The 24,289-nt window shown below is 36.7% G+C and overlaps 13 protein-coding genes and 3 non-coding genes across 16 annotated transcripts; 5 read left to right on the top strand and 11 right to left on the bottom strand.

Moving 5' to 3' along the window:
- Positions 1-70: 70 nt before the first annotated feature.
- RNR2 (ribonucleotide-diphosphate reductase subunit RNR2) lies at positions 71-1,270 on the bottom strand (the record flags this gene model as incomplete). The annotated part of the gene is made up of 1 exon (XM_003676095.1): positions 71-1,270. One exon carries the CDS (start codon positions 1,268-1,270, stop codon positions 71-73), a length of 1,200 nt encoding a protein of 399 aa, XP_003676143.1.
- A 1,152-nt stretch (positions 1,271-2,422) lies between these two features.
- On the bottom strand, positions 2,423-2,542 carry NCAS0Dtrna7L. Its single transcript has 2 exons — positions 2,504-2,542; positions 2,423-2,467 (listed from the first exon to the last, which is right to left on the bottom strand). It is a non-coding gene; the product is annotated as a tRNA-Leu (tRNA).
- Positions 2,543-2,666: 124 nt separating this feature from the next.
- On the bottom strand, positions 2,667-3,293 carry NCAS0D01990 (Hsp20/alpha crystallin family protein; the record flags this gene model as incomplete). The annotated part of the gene is made up of 1 exon (XM_003676094.1): positions 2,667-3,293. One exon carries the CDS (start codon positions 3,291-3,293, stop codon positions 2,667-2,669), a length of 627 nt encoding a protein of 208 aa, XP_003676142.1.
- A 1,053-nt stretch (positions 3,294-4,346) lies between these two features.
- Positions 4,347-4,428, top strand: NCAS0Dtrna3S. Its single transcript has one exon. It is a non-coding gene; the product is annotated as a tRNA-Ser (tRNA).
- Positions 4,429-4,543: 115 nt separating this feature from the next.
- POL31 (DNA-directed DNA polymerase delta subunit POL31) lies at positions 4,544-5,965 on the bottom strand (the record flags this gene model as incomplete). Its single annotated transcript, XM_003676093.1, has 1 exon — positions 4,544-5,965. One exon carries the CDS (start codon positions 5,963-5,965, stop codon positions 4,544-4,546), a length of 1,422 nt encoding a protein of 473 aa, XP_003676141.1.
- Positions 5,966-7,370: 1,405 nt separating this feature from the next.
- Positions 7,371-7,658, top strand: LSO1 (Lso1p; the record flags this gene model as incomplete). The annotated part of the gene is made up of 1 exon (XM_003676092.1): positions 7,371-7,658. The coding sequence occupies one exon, from the start codon at positions 7,371-7,373 to the stop codon at positions 7,656-7,658; it is 288 nt and encodes a 95-aa protein (XP_003676140.1).
- A 515-nt stretch (positions 7,659-8,173) lies between these two features.
- PET130 (Pet130p) lies at positions 8,174-9,034 on the bottom strand (the record flags this gene model as incomplete). The annotated part of the gene is made up of 1 exon (XM_003676091.1): positions 8,174-9,034. One exon carries the CDS (start codon positions 9,032-9,034, stop codon positions 8,174-8,176), a length of 861 nt encoding a protein of 286 aa, XP_003676139.1.
- Positions 9,035-9,406: 372 nt separating this feature from the next.
- On the bottom strand, positions 9,407-12,226 carry BBC1 (Bbc1p; the record flags this gene model as incomplete). Its single annotated transcript, XM_003676090.1, has 1 exon — positions 9,407-12,226. One exon carries the CDS (start codon positions 12,224-12,226, stop codon positions 9,407-9,409), a length of 2,820 nt encoding a protein of 939 aa, XP_003676138.1.
- Positions 12,227-12,724: 498 nt separating this feature from the next.
- Positions 12,725-14,395, top strand: MPS3 (Mps3p; the record flags this gene model as incomplete). Its single annotated transcript, XM_003676089.1, has 1 exon — positions 12,725-14,395. The coding sequence occupies one exon, from the start codon at positions 12,725-12,727 to the stop codon at positions 14,393-14,395; it is 1,671 nt and encodes a 556-aa protein (XP_003676137.1).
- A 311-nt stretch (positions 14,396-14,706) lies between these two features.
- On the top strand, positions 14,707-16,281 carry TPH3 (Tph3p; the record flags this gene model as incomplete). The annotated part of the gene is made up of 1 exon (XM_003676088.1): positions 14,707-16,281. The coding sequence occupies one exon, from the start codon at positions 14,707-14,709 to the stop codon at positions 16,279-16,281; it is 1,575 nt and encodes a 524-aa protein (XP_003676136.1).
- A 216-nt stretch (positions 16,282-16,497) lies between these two features.
- MAD3 (Mad3p) lies at positions 16,498-17,772 on the bottom strand (the record flags this gene model as incomplete). The annotated part of the gene is made up of 1 exon (XM_003676087.1): positions 16,498-17,772. The coding sequence occupies one exon, from the start codon at positions 17,770-17,772 to the stop codon at positions 16,498-16,500; it is 1,275 nt and encodes a 424-aa protein (XP_003676135.1).
- A 113-nt stretch (positions 17,773-17,885) lies between these two features.
- Positions 17,886-20,057, bottom strand: VTC4 (Vtc4p; the record flags this gene model as incomplete). The annotated part of the gene is made up of 1 exon (XM_003676086.1): positions 17,886-20,057. One exon carries the CDS (start codon positions 20,055-20,057, stop codon positions 17,886-17,888), a length of 2,172 nt encoding a protein of 723 aa, XP_003676134.1.
- A 528-nt stretch (positions 20,058-20,585) lies between these two features.
- On the bottom strand, positions 20,586-21,083 carry RPC17 (DNA-directed RNA polymerase III subunit RPC17; the record flags this gene model as incomplete). Its single annotated transcript, XM_003676085.1, has 1 exon — positions 20,586-21,083. The coding sequence occupies one exon, from the start codon at positions 21,081-21,083 to the stop codon at positions 20,586-20,588; it is 498 nt and encodes a 165-aa protein (XP_003676133.1).
- A 298-nt stretch (positions 21,084-21,381) lies between these two features.
- On the bottom strand, positions 21,382-22,659 carry NCAS0D01890 (glycoside hydrolase family 16 protein; the record flags this gene model as incomplete). Its single annotated transcript, XM_003676084.1, has 1 exon — positions 21,382-22,659. One exon carries the CDS (start codon positions 22,657-22,659, stop codon positions 21,382-21,384), a length of 1,278 nt encoding a protein of 425 aa, XP_003676132.1.
- A 240-nt stretch (positions 22,660-22,899) lies between these two features.
- On the bottom strand, positions 22,900-23,003 carry NCAS0Dtrna1W. The gene is made up of 2 exons: positions 22,967-23,003; positions 22,900-22,936 (listed from the first exon to the last, which is right to left on the bottom strand). It is a non-coding gene; the product is annotated as a tRNA-Trp (tRNA).
- Positions 23,004-23,479: 476 nt separating this feature from the next.
- Positions 23,480-23,668, top strand: NCAS0D01880 (uncharacterized protein; the record flags this gene model as incomplete). The annotated part of the gene is made up of 1 exon (XM_003676083.1): positions 23,480-23,668. The coding sequence occupies one exon, from the start codon at positions 23,480-23,482 to the stop codon at positions 23,666-23,668; it is 189 nt and encodes a 62-aa protein (XP_003676131.1).
- Between the last annotated feature and the right edge of the window lie 621 nt (positions 23,669-24,289).

Raw genomic sequence — 24,289 nt, 5'->3', positions numbered from 1 at the left:
TCACTAAAACTTAAACGTTATTTCTTAAATTATATAAAAAAAAAATATGTTTACTTAAAAGTCATGAGGATTAGAAATCTTCATTGAAGGCAAAGGCACCAGCTTCATTATCTTGAGCCTTAGCCATAACACCAGCCTTTTGGTAATCAGAGACTCTCTTTTCAAAGAAATTGGTCTTACCAGCCAATGAAATATTTTCCATGAAATCGAATGGATTTTCCACCTTGTAGTATTTTTCGTTACCAAAGGCGACTAATAATCTATCAGCGACGAATTCAACGTATTGATTCATCAAATCAGCATTCATACCCAATAGAGCAACTGGTAAGGCATCCAAGAAATATCTCTTTTCAATTTCCACGGCTTCAACAATGATTCTTTCCACGGTGGATGGATCAACCTTATGTTTCAAGTGAGCGAATAACAAACAAGCGAAATCAGTATGTAAACCTTCATCTCTACAAATCAATTCATTGGAGAAAGTCAAACCTGGCATTAAACCTCTCTTCTTCAACCAGAAAATGGAAGCGAAGGAACCAGAGAAGAAAATACCTTCAATGGCAGCAAATGCGACTAATCTTTCAGCGAATAAAGCTTCAGCATCATTGATCCATCTTAAAGCCCATTCAGCCTTTTCCTTAATTTGTGGAATGGTTTCAATGGCGTTGAAAAGGAATTCACTTTCCTTTGGATCCTTAATATAAGTATCAATCAATAGAGAGTAAGTTTCAGAATGAATGTTTTCAATCATGATTTGGAACCCGTAGAAAGCTCTAGCTTCTGGGACTTGCACTTCAGCGGAGAAGTTTTCGACCAAGTTTTCGTTAACGATACCATCAGAAGCGGCGAAGAAGGCCAAGACTCTTGAAATAAAGAATCTTTCATTTGGATTCATTCTGTTGTTCCAGTCATGCAAATCCTTGGACAAATCGATTTCTTCAGCGGTCCAGAAAGAAGCTTCAGCTCTCTTGTAAGCTTGCCAGATTTCATGGTACTTGATTGGGAATAGAGTGTGTCTGTCTTCATCTGCGTTCAACAAAGGTTCTTGTTGTTCGGTTTCCTTCAATTTATGACGTTGAATTCTATGAGAATATAAGAATTGCTTGTGAGATGCAGCAGCGGCACTTAATCTTTCATCGACGGCTAATTTTTGAGCTTCCAAATCTTCTGGGACAGTTTGTAATTTAGAAGTTAAGTTTGCTTGGGAATCCTTGATTTCCAAGTCAGATAGAGCTTCAGCAGCAGCCTTTGATGGAGTTTCCTTAGCCATTATGATATGATTTTTTTTTAGATTAGATTTGATTTGGTTTTTCTATATTAAGGGGGTCGAAGTTCAGAGAATAGATTAGATGAGAATCAATTGAAATCTTGCCTTGGACTTTTCTTGTTAAGATAGATAGTTATATTATAATGAAAGATAATATAGAAAGAAGAAGAATAGTGATTAGTAATAAGGGAGAGAAAGGAATAGATCTGGGAGAGAAAGTACTAATTGATTGAAACTTTTTATATTGAAGAAAAAAAAAATTCATTGTCAAGGGAACGGTGGAAAATTTTCCTGTGCCATAATCCGCGAACCCTAAAATGCTGATGCAAGCGAGAAGAAGAAAGCACGTAGTTACGTATTGTTTACGAGAGGACAAGACGAAGACACTTCTAAGGTAATGCAGGAGTATCATTGGGAAGGTGCCAATGGTGGAACTCATCACCTAGATACTTGAAGAGTAAATATTTTTACTGCCCAAGGATGTGTTGTAGCCGACCGTTTCCTAAACATTACGAGGTTTGGTATCCAATGGTTTCCGTGATATTTGAGAATTTTTTGTTTGTCTTTGTTAAGGGAAGCGAAGATAATCCTGGATAAACCCTATTGTGTGATGGACTCACCGCGAGGGCAAAACGTTAATCCGGGTAAATCCGTCTCAACCCTACTTTTTTATTTTCTGGGTCTTGTGCGAAAAAAAGGGGTGGGGCGTTTCCCCTCCCTTTTTTTTGCTTGTGCGCCTGTTTGTGTGGCAGAAAAAGAAACGAGGGAGCAGACCCATTTCATTTCCATGGTAACGGAAAGAAAATGGAAAGAAAAACCCAAAGAAAACGGAATGAAATCATCTGAGGACAAACTCGGAAACCATGGCAACCACCACTTCAGGCGAATAAATAAATAAACAAACAACCACGTAATCCGGGATTCCTTTACGCGTTTCCGATATAAACAAATAAATCATGTAACGTTATATGAAATTTTCTAGCAATTATACTGCACAGTAGCCTACTCTTAAACCGACCTAGACAGTTTCATAACTAAAGCACAAGTAAGGCTAGACTAAGTTAACCATTCGATTGTGGAAAAAATAACAGAATACACTAGCCACAAAAGAACTTTGTCATATATAAAAAATTGGTGGGAAAAGAAAAAAATAAATGGTTGCTAAGAGATTCGAACTCTTGCATCTTACGATACCTGAGTATTCCTGTGATGTTCCACAGTCAAGATGTTTAATTTTCTTGAATCAGGCGCCTTAGACCGCTCGGCCAAACAACCAATTGTGATTTTGGAAATTAATGTCCTTGTCCATAAGTTGGAACTTCAGTCAGATGAGATTATTAACTTAAACAAACAGGATATTATAAAAAATACGTATATAGACGAATAAACTCTCAAGAATTTACTTTGACTCATTTGAAGAAATTTCAATAGTACGCACTTTATCTTTATCACTCTTTTTGGGTTTAAGTTTGGGAATGCGTACATTTAAAATCCCATTAGAATAATCTGCTTTACAGTGCTCAACATCAATTCCGGGGCTCTCAGGTAAAGAAATTGCTCTTCTAAATTTACCACAGGCACGTTCCATAACTTTTACATTCCCTCTTGTCTCATTTGTAACCACCGAAGGAATTTCACCAGTAATGACAAACTGATTCTTATCCTTTAAATAATCTAAGTGAATTAGTTTCCTGTCTTCAACTCCAGGAATGGACACTTTAACTTCATAATTCTTATCATGATCTAATATATCGATTGGAACAGTCATTGGTGCACCCCCAAGTGGCATATTCATCGGTAAAAGAGAAAGATCGTTATTATACCAATTATCAAGATCGTCTAAAGAAGATCGTCTTGGTCTGGTAAGGGCAGTGTCACCAGTGGATGGTGGTAACCTTCTTCTTGATCTTCCTCTATCTTGAAATTCTTGTTGATTGACAAACAAGGGATCTTCCATGGATCTCCTCATGTTTTCAGCTTCCTCATTCAATGCATCTAATAAATTGAAAAAGGGAAAATTAGACATTTTTGTTTACTTTATCTCACTTTCTTCCTGGGAAGAAATTATATCCACCTCTCTCTATCTAGTTTGAATTCAGGTATCCTTAAATACTGAAATTTTGTCAATTCCATTGAAGAGAATCATTGGTGTTTGTTTTTTCCATGAGTTTCTCTTTTACTGACGCTCACCATTTTTCTATTAGCCGCACATTCAAACGCAATCCAAAGGGGAAAAACAAAAGATATAAGAAACAAATGGAAACCCACTCTCAAATTTAACTAGAAGTTATTCAAAAGGTGGGTAGGTCATAAGATTGAAACTTAATAGCTATCGGATCTTCTTTCTCAAAATTAGAGTTTGAAATTAGGGAATAAAAAAACAGTAAATCTTTCTTTTAGGAGGTTTCTTGATTCAACCATATTTCGGTTAATTAAACACCATTAACTGTTCTTTGGAATAAAACCTTACTAGAAGATAATCGGACAGTGTCGAATTTAGTTAGATGAGTTTTGATATTAGTGGCCTCGAAAAAAAATTGGTAGAAAATAAGGTAAATTTTATGATTTAGCTGAAGTTACAATTCTTAGAAAATCTGTTCGTTCGTATAAAAAATGTATACACTAATATCTAGCTAAAATAAATCTTCTAGTGTTGTTATTCAGATTATTTTCATTCTTATAATAAAATATTTTTCATCTAACCTAATTGCGGCGTCAGGTAATTCATCTTTTTTTAAAAGTAATAGAGATGTGATATACCTATGTATCACAAATTCCAACATTAACAATGTCTAGTGTCATAAGTGTCTTTTGTTTATTTGTGATTAGCAATATTCCTCTCTTCATTATAATTCATTTTTAATATCATAATTTAAAATTATTAAAAGAAAATAAATACCAATTGAGACTTTACCAAAAGCTCCTCTTACTCCCATATTCTTACATATGGAGTATATGTTTGATGATAGACCCTTTGACCTGAAATAAACTTGGCTACTTTTGAAGATAATAGGAAACTTAAATTTTTTTTAAAAAGACAATAAAAATAAGTCTATTTCCTTTAAATTTTTAAAATTGAGGCAACTTGGCCGAGTGGTTAAGGCGAAAGATTAGAAATCTTTTGGGCTTTGCCCGCGCAGGTTCGAGTCCTGCAGTTGTCGTTATTTTTTAGTCTCTTTGCAAGAGGTTAATCATTCATCAGACGGAAAACCTATGAGCTCGTTCATTCATTTTTAATACTTGAATCACTATTTAGATTATGTAGTCTATCTTATATTAAAGTTCTATTTGTACCAGCTCTGTTTCTAAAGTATTCAGATCTAATAGTACAATGCCTCCTGTTGAGCTAAATTCTGGAATGGAAATAATTTTGATCTTTGTGCCGCCATTCAAAGTAACGTCTCTGGTACCAAATTCAGGTTGATTACCAACAACATATACATGCGGCCATTCATCTAGTACAAATGGATCAAAATCTTTATATGGATAAGCCCATAATGTATCTGGGGCCGTTGGTGCAATATTTTGCCATTTCAAAGTACATTCCATCAGATCTAATCTATGCTCAAGATCAGTCTTTTCAACTTCAGAATTAGAATCAAGATCTTGGCTTGAAATAACATATTTATGAATATCATTAATATTTTGACCCGCAATTGCTAAAAGTTCAATGCCGTTAATATTAAATTGATACGGATTTGTCACTAAATTCAAAATCTCATTATTCATCTTATCAAAATACGGTCTTAGTGCTTCCTTAAACAATGCCTTATGTAATGGTTGTTGTGGTAAAGATCTATCACTTGGATCACCGGCTCCTGGCATTAAAGCAATCGATATACTTTGCAAAGTATTACCTAGAAACTTACCAAATTCTTCCAAACTGTTTGTTAAGGAACCAGGTGAGTCACTTTTAACATTAAAATCCATTGAGTTTCCACAAATTATCAATTTCCCAATGTTGGAAAGATCGGAGCTAATATTGGAATTTAGTCGTCCCATAAGGAATTCTTGTAATAATTGTACTCGCAAAGAGTTTTCTGGAGATGTAGGTTTAATATTCAACCCCGAGACTAAGGCAATCTTGCCATGGTTCTTCTTATCGGTAGGCAAACTCAATGGCTTTTGTGGGATTGCTGCGGGATAACATATATCTAATACTTGAAATGTACCTGCATCAGCCTCCATTCCCAAAACTCCTACCACAGTGCCAGTAATAAATGGAGTGGATTTAATAAAATCTCCCACTAGTAACACTCTCCCACTTTCATCTTCTAACATAATCTCATCAGCTCCCTCTGGATCCATATAACTCTTGACTAAATCAGGAGCACCATATGTATCATTAACAACTTCCTCTAATATATTTGGTTTATATTTCATTTCGCAATAAATGGTCCCTATACACCAACATGGTTGATTTCCTTGAATATCTAAAACTTTTTCCTTCTTTACTACGGGGTTCCCCTTCAATTCAAATCCATTATCCCATCTCTTAAGACATTCCCTATTAACACGTTCTTTAAAAGTTACAAGACGATACTTGTACATGTGATAAAATTGAGAACTGTAATCTCTATCTTTATAATCTAATGCGAAACGATTCTTGGCATCATATTTCTCATTTATCGTGATTCTCTCGATTGTCTCTGGATCGTCATCTCTGGTTTCATTGAATTTTTGGAGTAAGGAGTCCATTCTACTGGATGATTACTATTCAAAATAAGGGTAGGAGAAGTGCTCTTTCCTTGTCTTTTTTACGTAGTGATGAAAGATTATTAATTGCATTGAAAGCGTTTTTTAACGTGTCTTAAAATTACTGTTTCGCGTGTCAAAAATAGTCCACACGCTTACGTAAATCACATACATTAGTTGAGAAAGGTTTAAAAAGTTGCTGCTTCTATAGTCTCCCGACTGGAATTGGGTTGTTCCTCAAATGTTTGTTATTGTAAGCTGGATGTGTTTTGTCAATAATTAAACTAGAAATATTTCTTTATCGGACTGGCTGGTACTTGGCATCTAAGGTAGGGTACGTAATGTCACTAGTTTTGGTGCCTTTGAGGAACGATAAAGATAGTGACAATTTAGTGGTCTCCCTAAATGTCATAGAAACAAGCCAAGCTCTCCCAAGTCGAATTACCATCTAAAAGTACATAATATATAATTTTTGGAATGTTATATTATCTAACAAATATTTTTATGTATTCTCTGCTCCTACAGTATTTAAACAAATTTTACTGATTTGATAACAATTATGAAGGGAAGCAATGACCACTGCCATCGTGTAATTACCGACATCTTCTTCCTTTGCAACTAAAGCCAAGATCACAAGGTCAGGACTCCGATTGCCATCTTGAAAATGATGAGAACAAGTAAAATTAGCCGCCGAATACCTTGGGAGTAACGATTACGGGTAAGTTGGACACTAAGCTAAATAAAGGCTTGGGTTACTACATGCATCTATGTACCGAAAAGCTGTACAAACCAAGAAAAGATCTAAAGTTCAAACCGCAAGTATTCTTGAAGGTAAGGTGCCTGCTCACCCATTTAGTTGATAGTCAAAGTGTGTGTGTAAACTTAAAACTCTGATCACAAAGCAATATGGTGGTAATAGGTCGTTGTTGCACTTAATTTTTGTCTTCGTAACCCAAACACTTGAGTGACAGTCAAACCATACAAGAAAGAATAATTTGTCAGCAAGTAAAAACTGGGTGTCATATTCGCTCTCAATCGAGCCTGCGCTACTATCGAAGACCTCTGTTCGGAGCAAGAGTAAACTAGGCAGAACAATACAATACCATTGGACTCAATCTCCACCCAGAATCTGATACTAAACGGAAGCATAGGCAGAGGATTTCTCCCTTGTAAGAAGAACTTTCTTCTTCTTTTCATAGCATTACGTAATACTGGTCTGTTTTTCTACACCCTTAAAGCGAGAGCTGACATTTTCTTACAGTGACACCCACGTCAGAACGAGATTTGTAATTATATAAAGTATTTTCTTTCGAAAGTCTCATTCACAATGGGAAGTTCCGTAACGTTATAATTTCTAATATGAAAATTATTTCTCATTTGATAAATTTATCAACCAAGTTGAAAAAAAATGCATAAATCAGGTAAGAGATACTCAGAAACTGCTGCTAAGGTGGCTGCCGGAAGAGCTAGAAAGAGAAAGCAAGCTTATGAGAAGGAAAAAGCCGAAAGAGAAAAGGTTGCTGAAGAAGAAGCTAAGAAATGGGAGCAAGGCGCTCGTCAACCAAACCAAAAGAAGCTTCTTGAAGAACAAAAGAAGCAAGAGAAATTGAGAGCAAGGAAGGAACGTGATGCCCTATTAGCTGAAGAAGAGGAAGCTATCGGTAAGGGTGGTAAGGGTATTAGGAAAAATCACTAAAGACTGCCTTAAAGGTTTTCGAAGTAACTCAAATGACAATGAGTGGTGGATCTCAAGGATGTACTGCCATTGTGGAACCGTGGATTAACTTTCTAAGTTTCTGAAGAAGAAGAATTTTAGGATGGATTTCCAAATTTTCTTGGAATAATTATTTTCTGGTTATCGTTATTATCGTGCAAACGCGTAAATAATAGTCCATTTAATTATTTATGTAAATGAGTCTATAATTTAAGAATGTTAATTCACCATGATTGATTTATATCCGCACGACTTTACCTAAAGGTCAATGAAAAAAAATATTAGGATACACCTTGAAAATCAAGTTGAATGTCTAATCCATTATTCACCCCAATCTAATTATTTTATTAGTCACTGTTGATGCAAACTTGAGTTCAATCAACATTAATGCTAACTACTAAAATATCGTATGTCTCTAAGATTTCACAGTTGAACCTCAGAATTTTCAGAATACTAAATCTAATGCTATCGTCTGGAATTTTCAAACTCATTTATTATTATTCAAGTTCAATCACTTTAATTGGAATTTGTTGCTCCCGTAAAAGTTTGTTAAGAAGATTTACCTTAATTTTTTGGTTAAATTTTTGGATCCAGTTTTTGGACGAGCCTACCAATTTATCCCATGGCAAAGCTGCCACCTTTTCAATACCTTTTTCCATCTCGGTTGTATATAACTCTCCATTCGTTGAGTTTGGAAACAATTTCAAATGAAATAGGTAAAATCCATCTTTTGATACCCCAATTTTGGGCCTCCCCATAGAATCTAACCACTTGGCTTCCCCTCCATTGAAAGGTAACATCTGTAATGACTCAAAGATAGCTGTGTCACCATTCAATTGACACCATATCCTTTGGAAACTGTCTCTTATAAAAACACGGCTATTTCTTCTTTGAAATGCGTAATTTCTGGGATGTTCTACCTTCCTACCTTGATATATTCTATCCACCAAAGGATTTGCTTCAGCAACACCACCATTCAGAATACCCACTGGGCTCCGCAAGGGTGTAATGGAAACTGCTGGTCTACTTTTTCTAAAAAGAGATAGAATGTGATCTGGAGGATAATAAAACATTGTGAAATACTCACATGAATGAACCATTGCCTCCTTTGGCGGCTTTGAATAAAGGTTTTGTAAATCTTTCAAAACTCCTTTCAATTGTGAATGCTCTTTCAAAGGTTTAGATATATTCTTTATGAATGTATTTTTGCATTTATATATGGGATCTGGCTTTGGTTTATCAACTAAATTCGAGACAGGTGGAGAATCTTTTGTTACAGGTAGCGTCTTATCATAATATTTCTTTGGATCTCTTAGAAATTGTAAGGTAAATGTGGATAACCTACTAGTTACTTTCATTTCTCTGGGATCGATATTTGAACGTCAATTTGTAAACTAGAAGATGAAGTCAAAATAAACTGACCGGATAAAACATTAGTAACCGCCGATATTGAAGCGCTTACGTAAAAAATACAATTAAAAGAGCAAAAACCTCATTCGATCAGATGAACCAAAGATGGGCACTCATTTACTAAATTTTTCAAACAATGAATTCAAGAATACCAAAAATACGTAATTAAAAGATGATGCTTTTAGATAAAAACCATCTTGCTTACAGAGAAATTCATATATCCTACCCACTCCTTAAGCTCATTTTATAAATATGTTGTTGTTCCAAGTATATATATATATATATATATTCGACTTTTATCACAATTACAAGAGTTTGAGTTACCAACCGACATAATCCCTTCCTACAACCCTAAACACCTTCAACTTCCCACTTCTCATATGACTTAATTTGTAACTGGATTGGATCACTTTACCAGAGTGCTCTTCAATGACTCTGAATTTGCTCTTAGTGAAATCGTATTCCGTTATGATACTAGAGTATGGAACACTATCCATTCCAATGGAGGTGATTGACTTAGCACCAAGCTTGTTATGACTTTCAAACTTCCCCTTTCTTATTACTAGAATATCACCTGCTCTTACATTCTTTAAGGCTTCCGAATCGATTGGAGTATCAGGTTTATAATCAAATACTGACATACCATATGTCCTCGAACTAATTGGGGCCAAGATTTTCTCACTTTTCAATTCATCAAGAATAGAAGTAACTAAATGAGAAGACCCTGTCAAACCAATTTTAGAATGTGCTTTTTGAATAATGCCCAAACCAATCCTTTTAGAATAACCTTCCAACTTTGTCAAATCAGTAGGCTTGTCTTTGAAGAATTGTTGGCAAGTAACTGTTCCTTGAGGATCCTTTTCGTTGAAATTCAAACAAATTTGAAGTTGCGAGTAATCCTCAAATAAAATGTAATAGTCCCTAATTATCCATGTTTGGCCTAACCTTTTCTTCACTTTATGATCTTCAACTTCAAATAAATATTTATATTTGAAATCTGATGGGAGTTGTTTATTTAACCACCATGAATCATGTGGATCAAAACTAATCTTTGGGCCTTCTGGGAATATTGTCGTTGTAGTTGATCTTCTCATCATCGTTGATGATGTCAATGATGAAGTTTGAGCAATTGGCTCCATCGGTGGAGGGGGAAATTTGGTTGGTAAGGGAGGTGGAGGTGCCATACTTCTCTGAGTTTCAGGCACTACCGGTGTATCGACTGGAGGATGTGGAGGTAATGGTGGTCCTTGGGAAAACTCATCAGGCATCTCAGGTAAATGTGGAATTGGTGGGACAGGTGCCTTATGTTGTGGTGCGCCTTGTTCAGGAATAATAACTGGCACTTCTGGAGGAGGTGGTGGAGCAGCTGATTTCGATGCTGGTGGGATTGGAGGAGCTGAAGAAACTGGGGGAGGGGGTGGTGCAGCAATATCGTGACTTTGGTGTTCATAAGTTCTACCAGGTATAGGTGGTACCTCCATTTTATCATTATTAGATTTGTCATTGTTTTCATCAACGAATGATGGCATTGATGGTGGGATACCGAATGGTTGAGGAAGTTTTGGCACACCGCCAGGATTCGAAGGAGGAAGATCCGTATTGTCATCTGAGGATTCGTAGCCAGTGGAGTCAGATAATGGTAGTTTGTCATTTATAACTTTACTTTCTCTCTTTTCTTCCAACACGGTTTCCTCATTCTTGTTTTCTAAAGTGGCCTCCGGTTCTGTATCATAGTATGCATTCTTTTCACCGGCTGCCTCATCATCCGCGTCATTGTTAGTTGTGTCTGCGACTGCTGAAGAAGCAGACTCCTGCTTTACCAAGTCATGGTACGCATGAGTTTTCTCTTCCTTACTGTTTGGATCTAATGTGATATTCTGTGAGGGTTGAGTATGTGAGGATATTGGTGAGATTGCAGGGTTTTCAGGGCTTTCCATCTGTACCTCTTGTTCTTTAGGTTCATTGAATTCTGATTCTGTCTGTGTCTTGTGTTTATTCAAGAAAGATACTGCATTTGGATCAGCGAATGGCATTACTGGTACTGCTTGAGGTATAACTGGTTCTTCATTTTCACCAGATTCCTTCTTCTTATGATGTTTCTTTTTCTTAGCCGGCTTTGCAGTTTCTTTGTTACTAACGGGTGCACCAAATGGATTAAATCCAACAGGAGCACCAAATGGGTTAAATCCAGCAGGACCACCAAACCGACCAGCACTAGATATTTTGGCCATCCTTTCTATAAGTTTCGCTCTACGTGCTTCTTCTGTATCTTCCTCATCCTCAGCATCATCATCGTCACTACTCTCTTCACTTCCCTCACTACTACTTTGCTCGCCATCCTTCTCATTTTCTCGTTCTTGATTTTCTTCTTTTGTTAAGGGGATAGGTTCCTTCTTGGGAGCTTCGATTGGAGCAGTTCCTAATTCGTTAACCTTTTTCTGTTCCTGGTCCTCTTGATCTTCTTCATCCTCTTCCATATTTTCATCAATGGATGGTCTTCCTTGTGAGATAATGGAATGCGTATCTCTTTGGTGATGAGACATATTTGAACCACCAGTAGTATGGGCCACTGGAGCGGTGGAATCAGCAGCGGCGGTGGCCATCTCATCATCCTTTTTGGTCTGCAATCTTTGTTGTTCTTGTAACAAAGCAATCCTTTCCTTCAAACTCATCTTTGGTAAATCCTCTTCTTCCAATTGCTGATCATGTTCATGATCACCGTTATCATCAGCATTGAACGTAGAGGGCAAGGTGGGCATCTTAGGAACATGCTTAGATTCCTCGACGGTCTTTGGAACCTGAGGAGTAATTTGCTGAGGTTGTTTAGTAATGGGTGAAGAAGGTGGTTTCTCCTTTGTCTCACTGGGCATCACTACTTCATTTACTTTAGTTTCTGAAGGCGGAGGTGGAGCAGCTTTCACAACAGGTTCCGGAGCTTGAGCTGGTGCAGTTTCCAAAATCTTGACAAAACTCTTGGGGAAGATCCCCTCTTTGTCAGCATATTCACCGTAATACCATTCATCATCCTCCACGTTGGTCACAGTTATGATCTGATCCTTTCCAAAATTCAAATCGTCCTCGTATTCTGATTTGTATGGGAATTGCGCCTGAACTTTAAAGGGTGTATCTGGCTCACTCATCTTGACCTTAATGTGTAAGATTCTATTGCAATCACGGATACGTATTCTTCAATCGGGTTGAACTGAATTGTAGATTGGATCCAGTGGATCTTCATTGCCCCTTTTCCTATTTATCAATTCGTCATTTGGAAATTGCGGTTTTTGGTGCCGGGTGACACCGCATATATAATATACACATAGTAGATCTCTCTGTCAAAGTGCACACACAATGATTGGGAGGTGTTATTACTCTGCCATTTTGCTAAATATTACCATGACCAATAATAAATTTTATTCTTCTCCAGAGAATACTGATTTTAAGCGCCCAGTACTCTGTGAAGGGTTTATTCCTAAATAGAGCGCAACGCGTAAACTAAAACTATAAACGCCAAATCATCGAATGAAGCCATTGACAACAGTGGCGAAAAGACCTCCAAGGAATCACTCTGACGCTTCGAGGATTGAGATTTCGTGATGCCATATTGCTGTACGTCTGAATATACTACAAATATCTGAATAATGAATAGTGATTTTAGTACAGATAATGAAAAATCATTAAGAGATGTTTATAAAGATCTACTGATGAAGAAGTTGGATACGTCTGTCTACGACGAAGAATCATCTGCTCTATCCAGTCCTTCTTCTGCATCAGATAGTGATGAAGGTTTTGAAACTGATGACAATGGTACTTATTCCACGTCAGACCTTGATTATGAATCATACGATGATACTCCCATTAATACGAATTCATTTGAAATCGAAAAAGTGTATATGCCTTTTAAACAATTAACGACCAAGCAATGGCTAATATGTGCTGTTATATTCTTTGTCACAATAGCATTAATGAGTCGTAATTCTAACGGAGCGACAACGGCAACGTCTGTCGATGACCCAATATACCATTCTTTAGCAATCCTTCAAAAGCAATTGAATCATCTTCATGTTGAAGTGGAGCAACAAGGCAACAAAAGGAAAACAGAAAGCGATAAAAGGATAAGACTCCTGATTTTACAATTGGAAAAAAATATAAGAAGACTCATACCTACAAATCACAAGAAAATGAAGACTGAAATTGAGAACCTAGATTCAAAAGTTCAAGAACTGTCGAGATTTGTATCGACAAATGCACAGGTGAAAATGAAGGATGATGAATCTCATTACCTAATGCCTCCTGGTTCAATCCCTGTTGTAGTTGGCAATGACACCGAAAGTATATCCTCCTTATTGATAAGACCGTCTAGCTATTCTAGTATTACCGAATTCTTGCACCTCCTCAAGAGATATCTCAATGTGCAAATGTCGACGATGGAAGAACAGAGGAAAACTCAAGTTATAAAGTTTATACGGGAAGTAATGGAAAGACAATATCAATATTTTAACCGTGACCAATTTGATAATGTCTTAACAGATGTCCTAAATCAAACAAATAGTAAATTTGACACTAAATTCGAATTGGATTTAGTGCAACTATACAAGGATGCGAAACAGTCGCATCTACAAATGGAAGATCCTGACGTATCGATGAGAACGAAAATCAACCATCTCGTCGAGTCACAATTAAACCATTTACAAGGTTCTCATGCTAACTTTGCAACAAGATCTCAAGGTACAAGATTGCTAACAGAATTAACGTCCGATACGTACATGAATGGCAACAATATAAACCCTGCACACCTTCTCTGGGACTCTGAATTGCCACTTTATTGGATGTGCTATGATACTTCCAAGAAATACCGATGCACATGGTCCATAATGTTCCAAGAGCCCCTATATTTGTCCAATCTATATTACTATCATGGTAGATTTCCCAGAAACCTACATATGATGAACTCGGCACCCAAACAAATATCTGTGTATGTGAAACTTGCAAACGATGCCCATGTGCGAACATTTGTGGAGTTGGCAAGGACAAACGGTGGCGAGACCACTCATATCCTACACCAGAGAGACACCTCCTACGTTAAGATAGCCCAATTCACATACAATATACACAACAGACAACTCAGACAACAAATTCCGCTGCCGCGGTGGTTTATAGCGCAGAAAAAAATGGTGCAATCTCTACTTTTCCAAGTGGATACCAACCAGGGCAACCGCAAGTACACCTCCCTGGGTCAGTTCACTGTCAATGGGTTGAAACAAGAGGACTTGAGACTATTGGACTCGAACCATTTAGCCGCCGACCTTTGACCGATTTCCTATTTCGGACCTTTCTGCGCGATTACGCAATGAATTTCCTTTTTTCGGAAAAGCCTCGGTTGCAATTTCAGCTGTCAAGTAACGAATTTATTAGCTTCCATTGGTTTGCACTTCCATTGTCATGACTATCCTCTGGAAACATACCAACGAAAGGAAAAGGTACACACCAAACAACGTCTTGCTGTCTCATTGCTCATTGCAAGCCATATCACCAGAACAGAATACACACAGTTCGCTTTTCGCACAGTACCCCTTTCCCCTCTCCTCTTCACCCGCTCGTATAGGTCAACATTCAATAAAACATGAAATTCTTAGATTCTTTGAAGAAACCTGTCCTCATCAAGAAGAATGGTAGTGGCTCCCATACAAACTCATTTTCATCAGCATCCTCCGGGTCGAGCTCCTCGCATACAACCTCCACGTCGTCGGTATTCCCAGCTTCCCCAACAAACATGTTACAAGAAATACCTCCTCAACTATTGAAGTCAATAATGCCTATCTTGGTCTTACTGAATGCACAGAACTCTAAAACCTATTTTGAATGGGCCAAAGAGACTTCAGAGATCGATACTGCTACTACATGGTCTCTTACCAATGAACGCAAATCACAATCTTTACCAATTTATCAACTTGCATTGGTGGGGACCAAATTGAGACTCATTGGTGAAGACGATGATGAATTAACTATCGATTTAATTAACGAACCCAGCATTGAAAATACAGAATCTATTCAATTGGTTTCCAATCATTTGAAATTTAACGATAACATTTCCATATCGTCAAATAATATGGACATGATCTCTAGACTATACAAACTATGTCTACTATCCATTTTTGAGCATTTTGCCATCTTTAAATCATTGACAGGTTCCATTATTTCCGTCATGGGATTAAGAATCTTCGATATGCATATAATCATGAATTCACAATTCAATTTTAAAGATTGGTGCGAAATCTATTTACCAGGTAAAGGTTGGATCAAGACATGGTGTTACATTAAGAAAAAGAAGAACGGGAAAAGAGAAATCTTATTTTATAAAAGTAACAAATCAATGTCATCTCAGAACCTAATTTGTTTTATTTCCACCGAAGTGGCCCCAATCCAAGATTTATTCTTCTATAATGACTACGATTCAGAAGTTACATCTTTGAAATTTGACGGTATAAATTCGTTCTTGAATCACCTTAAGACTATTAAGATCGTCGGTAATGTATCCTTTACTGACAATGATATTGATAGCATGGATAGCGGATCTAGCTCGTCTTCCATTTCAATCAATGATGATACCACCCCAGAAAGTACACCAAGAAGAAAATTCTTTTCTCCATCTAAAAAAGGCCATGCAAGAACTGGTTCACGTGTGAGTTCCATGAGTATGAAATCAAATAAATCAGTTAGAGACAATTTCTCTGTAAGTCCAGCTAGTCTTTTGGTAAGACCAACCCCACATAAGGGAATTCATCATTTAGAAACCTTAATTAGGTTTATTATCCCAATGATGGACGCCACTGAACTATATGGTCGTCCAAAACAATTTAAGAATGAAAGATCAGACCCAGATTCATTAATGTTTGGCTTACCTAGATTACCAAATATTGATTATTTAGCTAAGGAGGAAATAAGCTTATTGATGGATACTGACATCGAAGTTACTGGAGTAGATTCTATCATTACCGAAACAAACTCGGTTGCATTGAATTGGTTCACTAGTTTCTTGGCTGAGAACTTCCAAAGAACAGGTGATAGAGACAATTTGTATCTATTTAATACATTGGCTGATTTGAGCATTGATCACAACACATTAATTTCAATTCAACATCAAGAAATTTCACAAGAAAGTTTCTATGGAACTACAGATGAGTCTGCTTTTGTTTAGTTATGACCTCTATTTTTTATTAAAGTACCTATCAAAGTACGCACCTACCACCAGTTTACCTTAATATCATTATTTAATGTAATATTTTACGATTTCTATTTTTGCTATAGTATTAACTAACCTACTTTAAAAGCTTCTATTCTTCAAAATACAGTAATGCATAAAAAATCCATTATTAGATATTTGGCAATAATTGAATTTGAATGGGCTATATAGTTATGTTTTTATCCTTTTAGCAGGATGAAAATCCTCAACATCCTCTGATGGTATTCTGCCACTTGTTTCCATTTTATGATAAATACCCCTAGATCGGGCTAGGATTTCCTCAATACTGTACTCTTCAATCTTATTTGGGTATATGAGTTTGAAATTACACTCTATTCTTTCTGGTTTCCTTCCCAATTCCTCGACTATTTCGTAAACGGGATCAGCTCTCCCAATTTCATCTTTGAAAACTATTGCTTTTTCAACTGGAATACTAGGTCGAATTCCTTGTGAAAGGATACCAATATTTGTATTTGCCTCAAGAGCAACTGGAGCAATTTTGTTTTCTTTTGTCTTATTACTTTTCAAATCCATGAACTGAGATTCCTCATCATTGTAAAAATATAGTTTAGATGATCCTTGGCTTTGTGAATCCATAAATATACTCATCTTTTCATTTTTTGATGACTCTGAAGTATCATTATCATTTTCGGTAGGTTGTTGGTCTGGAGTAATAATTTCTGAACGTTGCCTTCCTAGGATGAGAGGTGCTGTGGCCTCAGAAAATTGTTCTTCTATTGAAAAATTATCATCAATATTTATTCTCTTTTCCAGTATTTGATCTTCGAAATTTTGCAGACTGTCCAGCATTTCGTTCACTGGGGTAGCCTGGTTCTCAATTCCCCTTTTCAAAACTTGGTAGGCTTCATCATATCTCTTCATATCAACTAATAAGTCTGAAAAAGCTTGGTAGAATTTAGTCAATTTGAATCCTATACTCATACGGAGTAGAAAGATAAAGATATCCCTCTGTTCTCGCCTTTCATTTGCAAAAAAGAGTTCATTATACCATAGCCATATCTTCAAATAACGTGCATCGTTTTTATACTGTTCATTATCTTTAAAATGTATAAGACAACGCTCAACTATGTCCAACAAACCATTCTTTTTTGTAGTTCCACTTTGAGGGTAAGCCAAGCTAATCCAGTCAATGTATTCCAGATACAGTTCTAATGGATCAGCCATATTACCAAGGTCATCAATCAATCTTCTTTCGAAATTTGCCCGTATTTGACATTTCGTGGTAGCACTTTGTTGTAATGCCTCTGTAAGACCCCTTGCAGATCTGCCTGCCCTTAAAGGTAATACGTTCTCCTTTTCATTTTCTATACTCTCAAAATCTATGGGTGTCAAGGACCTTTTTGATTTATTGTCATACATATTGTAGATCCTTGATTGCAACCACTGGTTTCTTCCTCTTTTGTTGTAGCCTCGACTTATTTTCATGTGTTTCGTGAGAACAAGAAATTTAACCGCAGGCTAACGACACCTACATACAAAAGTAACAATTATATAAGACTGTTTAGAAATGTTACTGAATACTTTTATTAGGTTAAAACTTATGGTAAATTACAGAAGAAGGAAAATAAGACGGATAATAACAAAAAGGTACAGACCATTGGAGGTCCCACCTTATCTTCATAATCGACAGCTTTCTTCATTCTAATATTAACTACTCTAGTGGCATATACTCTCACAGCATGAAACAAGACCACCAAAGCTGTAACAAAAAACCCAATCGATGCCAACATAGTTGTAGGAGTTCCATATGTTAACATCGTTGTTGAAACACCACCTAAGAGGATAGAAATTGAAACCCATGAAAGGAAAGTTCTTTCCGTTGCAAAATAAACTTTGGGTTCAACACGGACTGGAACACATATGGTTTTTCCTGGAGGTGCCCTAATTTCAGTATCAAACACTGTTCCTCTAGGTATCTTGGAAATTTGATCACCGTTGAAATAATGATCGAAGAATGCAATGGTTTTATAGTAATTTTTGGTTATAGAATTTCCAGATTCTCTTATTTTGCGCTGATAATATCTATAATTTTCACTAAATGGTATGTTATGTTCTCCAGGCACGTTTGCACGTTGGTTTACACCATCTATGGCCCCATAACCAACCATCTCTTCTAAGTCCAAAGAATTACCTGGTGCGTGGGTCATGGCATCTATTAATGCACTGTCATCCTCATCATCGTCATCGTAATCCTCCTCCTCATCTTCACGGGCAGGCCTTGAAATGTTGATATTCGAAGGAAGAGGTGGCTTTCTAATATCGACATCCATTTGCGGTAGCCAAAATGGAATTGAGTCCACCTTGTCATTTAGAAGTGTTGCGACCCCGTGGATGAATTTAGAAAACTTCGGGACAGGCTCAACTAAATGTGAACCCACCAATTCTCGGACCCATTCTGGTGGTTCTTGTCCTAACTGCGTTTGTAACTTAACTTCTAAGACAGCGTAGGGAAACCTGCATACATCTTTTTCGGGCAATTGTTTGAATGGCCAATCTACACCAATATCAGTTCTTCTCCAATTACCATGTGTTCTATCAATTCCATCAAAATTATCTTCTCTAACCATAGTTAATTCGGTATCCAAAGAAATACGAACTCTTGCATCACCAGGTAACTGGAAAGCTGTCCTATTATAAAATGAACGCACGACAGGTCTTAATTTTCTTTTTAACATTGCATATTGAATTTCAGTAGCTAGAGCTTCTAAGTTCTCAATTTCCTTCAATGACTTTTTACCTTCTTTACGCATCTTGCTAAAGGCTTGTGCTACAGTATATTTCCCCCTGGTAAAGTCGTTAACATGACGTTCTTTTAAAGCGAATCTTGCTTTCACCGATTTCTCCCCTGTCCAATCCTCCCTATGAGTCTTTCTTTCCACAAAAATTGTGTCTGATCCCATACCACCATACCATCTTAATCTATGAGCTTCAGCACCTTCATCCTTTCTTAAACGACCATAATACAAGTCTAAATCTTCATTATCATAATAAATAGAGGTGATTGCAGAATCTTCCCTTTCAAATTCCTTATTAGCATTGAAAACAAGAACAGGTAAATGCTTCAAGATAATTAATTTCAATTCTGTAATATTATCTGGATGAACCCAATATTTTGTTGTTTGTCTAACGAAATTTTGCTGTTTTCCACCAGCTGCTGAATCACCTTTAATAGGTCTACCACTTGATCTAACGATATCATAGAGTTGTGAAATTTTTACGACCAAATCGTCATAATTCTCTTTAAAGAAAGGCTTGGAATCTAACCTTACCTGAAAGATAGGTTTCAGAACAAATCCAGTCTTCTTATCATGTTTCTTTATGATTTTTTGAAACCCAGTATAATTCAACCTCGAAAATTTGGCTAAATCATGAACATCAGCAATAATATCACTCAACTCTTCCTCCAAAATTTCAAAATCCATTTCTGTAGGTGGGTTATTGGAATCCAATTGACGAACCGTACGTTGTACTTGCTGTTGTACATCTTTCACACGTCTTACAACCTCGCCATGTTTCACTTTACAAAAGCTGTAAACTTTATCTAGTTCAATCTCCAATGACTCCAGGAAGTTAGTTTCTAGTTCTTGAGTCCATTCATCATTGTTTATTTGTAAATTATCTTCTAGTTCTGCCTTTAAATCATCATAAGCAATGTAGTAGTAACTATACTGCCTTATCAAAGACCTACTGAGGGTTTCTCCAAACTTCATGATCGGTTATGGAGGATAGATGCTTCTGCAAAAAATTAAATTATTGGATATATGGATAGATAGAGCACAATGAGAGATCATAACTCAAGTCTACTCATTAAGAAGGTATGATTAATAAAATAAGATCCCCGTGCCTGGTCTCACCGGGTAATAGCATCTCAAAATTAAGTAGCTCTAAACAAAAATACTGATAAAATATCACTTTCATAGAGCAGCGTCATTGGTAAGCCTAAGCTTGATTCCATTCTTTATATCTTGAAAGTAGGTGGACTGCATAAAGATAAAGCTATGTTTATTTCAAAGCCTGGAATTCATATCCAAAAAAAAAGACGTCTAGCATTTTATTCTCAAATTCGGAGTTTAACTTCAGTAGCTCATATTAGATGCATTTCTTCCAGTTCAAACAAAAAACATTTAACCATATCCTTTTATATATAATAACAAGTGTATATAATCATTTATAAAATGAGAATATTCTATGTTTGTATGCATTTGATATATTACTACATTGGTTTATCATGTTATATTTTATGAAAATGATTTTACTATACTTAAAATTTGTTCTATCTGTTCTTCATTAAATCGAGAATCACATTCTTCTATGATTGAATACAAATGAACCATATTAGTTGGGAAATCATTGACGATTTGTAATTTTTCCACTTTAAACAAATCAAATTCATTTAAACGTTGCATGAATTCGGTGAATCGTTCGTCATTCAAATTACAAATAGCTGACTTTATATTACTTTCATTGACCACTTTAGCTTCCTGTGGATCATCAACATCATCTTCACCTTGTTGAATAAAATTCTTGTTCATGGACAGATAATTAATGGTATTCCTCGTTATATTTTGCAATTCTGCGTGATTGTATGGTCTCTTGATCTTCTTCTTCATTTTCTTATTTTTTTGGTTTGCCAGCGTTGTCTCATCATCCCAATGATGGCGTCTTTCCAGTTTACTGAGAAATTGCAGGACTTCGTAGTCGCTTAGAAATGCATCTCTTGGTTCTATCACTTTCATCTCGTCTTGCGTTTCCTTTTGTCAATATAATAAAAGAACTAACTTTTGCTTAGCTCTTTGTTCTAATCTATATTTGTAGCTTATTGTCTCTATTGATCCATCCATCATCTAACAAAAAAAAAATATTGAAAAAAAACCCAGTTGAAAAATGCCGGACCATAATGGAGGTATTAATTTGGGCCGCCATAAACAAATTGTAAAAGTGACACAATTATATGATAAGAAGGAATAATAATCAAAAAGTAAGGGTATCAATTTGGTATGCTGTCAATTACAAAGAAAGTCTATATAAAGTTATTTAAAAAAAGGCAAATAGCGGGAGAAGTATGATGGCGACTAGAGAATTGGGGGTGTTGATTATATCTGCGGCTCCAGAGGATGTTGAAATGGAATGACTCGTGGAAGACGCCCTCGATGAGGTAGAATTAGCCCGTGAGGCTGATGATGATGCTACTGTTGATGTTACCAAGGTGGATTGAATCGATGAATGTGACGTAGAACCTACTGTCATTGTGCTACTTTGAGGAGCTAAAGTCCTAGTGTTAGATGCAGAAGTACTGTTGGAAGAGTTTTCTGAAACGGCATGCATGATAGAGGATAAGGTAGATTGCGTAGAGGAAATGTGAGTGGAAGAACTTTTAGGTAGGGAAGTACTAGAGGAAGACGTTGGTGCGGTTGACGACGAAGAGGTTGACTCAGAGGTAGATATTGTTCCATTTTGAACTAATGTTGCAAAATCTTCTTGAGCTTGTTCATATCTTCCGTAAATTTCACCACCATCTGAGTCAATAGATTCCCAACTCCCAGATTGGTCACCATAAGAATATTGTTTCCCCGTAGAATAGTCAGTCACTACTACTTTTTGCATGTTCATAGTAAATGGAGCCTGAGAATAATCAGTGAGTCCCCCCGCCCATTCAATGGTCCCAGCGGCATTATCTGGATCACCACCAGCCCAAATACCCATCATAATGTACATAGGACTTTGGGGGTATCCTTCGGATGTGGTATTAGGGAGTACTCTTACGGCCTGTCCATCTAGATACCAAGTTGTCTTATCCATAGCCCAATCTAAAGTATAATTATGATATTCTGTTTGAGGAGATTCCACGATATGAAATTCTCCCCTATCATACGTGGTAACGTTACCCTTTGAGAAGTAATTTGATTGGAACTGGGTGGTATCACCACCAACCCACTCAATATCGATTTCGTCCAAATCGTCACTTTGTAAATAGAAAGATGAGATTATCCCTGTTCCTGAACCGGCTTTCAATATTACTTCCAGTTTACCATACATTATATAGAAATCTGATTTCAATGCAGGATTGTCGAATCTTTTTGCTAAAGTTAGTGCTACCCCATCATCGCTGTAAGTGATCGTACCAGCGTGTTTTTGATCGATGAAATACGATGAATTTGTATGAAAATCCTCTGAAATGGCTGTTGCTAGAGCTGTATCAGCCTCACATCCAGTAGCACTCAATGGATTACATGAGGTTGTAGCTGCCAGGGCGGTGGACGACAATAAACATGCGCCCGTAACTAATCGTAAAAATATGTCTGAATTTCTCATTGGATGAAGTCTAGTTCCTGTTTGTGGTTCTTGAATGAACCATGAGGTTTGACAAAAAAGAATTCCATCCTGATTATATATTCAAGATAGTATGGCGGAAGCTAAATTTGGAAACTGATGGCTTGGCACATGCAGGCTGAGCTTCGAGGCGTTTGTTTACTTTAACGTTACATATTGTTTTTTTTCAGCTGGACGGCTGGGCGCTTGTTTCCTCCAAAAATAAACAAAAAAAATATAACATGAGACGGACAGGAATTGAACCTGCAACCCTTCGATTGCAATTGTTTCCGAAATTTTCCAGAATTTAACTGGAGCCGAAAGCTCTACCATTGAGCCACCGCTTCATATATTTTATAATTTGTGAAGGTAGTTTAGATTAGAGGTTCAGACACTCAAAACCCGTGGGTGGAACGGAACACTACAAGCCGAACGAGGTTGTCGCCTTGTAGGTTATTTTCCCTATTAAGGATATTGAGTATCCGTATTACCCGAGTGGGTAAGTGAGTCCATATGTGGATTGTGGACTAGGGGATCTAGAGATCCTCATGAATATATAAGGTCAAGGAGTTCCGAAGAGAGTCACAGAACGAAATAATCTAATAAATAACTATTAATATTGAATACTTAATAACAATGAATACAATAACTACTCTCGACCTGAATCAATCACCATGAGCGATACTATGACAACTTGTTGGATTCAGGTTGAGAGTTGTTATTGTTATTAGGTATTCAATATTAATGCTTATTTGTTAGACTATTTTTTGTTACTTATGTTACTTACTCTTTTGGTTCACTGTTATGCCTTTCGATTTGGTTAATGTTCCTAGTACATTTGCAAGGTATATGGTCTGATATGTTCGGAGACTTCGACTATGTGAATGTTTATTTGGATGAAATTATGATCTTTTCTGCAGACCTTGAGTGGCACTGGAAACATCTAGATGGTGTTGTCCAGACAGGCAACAAATCACCTAATAGTAAAAAGAAAGAGGTGTCACGATCATAAGTTATTTGGATTCCATTCTAGTATACACGTTATCTCGCATTAATCTCTAAATCTTTATTCTTAACTGGCTCATTTGGTTTATACCCTAAATCCGCTTCAAACGGTGACATACCCAAAACTTTCTGATAGGTAATGTTGTAAACATATTCAACATGAGGTAATAACCTATTCCAACTTGCCTAGTCATTATGACAATAGAACCTAAACAATTGTCCTAAAGTTCTATTCACTCTCGCAGGCTGGCTGTCCGTTTGTGGATGATTGCTGGTTGACATCAATAGTTTAATACCTAATCTCTCCGTGAGTTCCTTATACATTTTAGAATTAAACCTGATGTCTCTATTGCTTACGATGGATACTGGAAAGCCATGTAGAGAGAAAACGAATCTTAACATCGCGTCTAATATATCTGAACTCCCATAAGTCTTTTTAGCCGCTATAAAATTGCTTCTCTTTGAAAACCTATTTACAATGACCATGATAATATTACATCCTCTTTCAGAAATTAAAATACTGGTGACAAAGTCCATAGAAATGTTTAGCCATTGGCCCTCAGGTACAGGTAAGGGTTGCGCTAGCTCTTGGCCTTTAGGTCTATGACTTTTCATTAATTGGCACTGG

Source organism: Naumovozyma castellii, chromosome 4, assembly GCF_000237345.1.
Source record: "Naumovozyma castellii chromosome 4, complete genome".
Lineage (NCBI taxonomy): Eukaryota > Fungi > Ascomycota > Saccharomycetes > Saccharomycetales > Saccharomycetaceae > Naumovozyma > Naumovozyma castellii.
The sequence above is the reverse complement of the archived record's forward strand: the minus strand, read 5'-3'. Positions and strand labels throughout refer to the sequence as shown.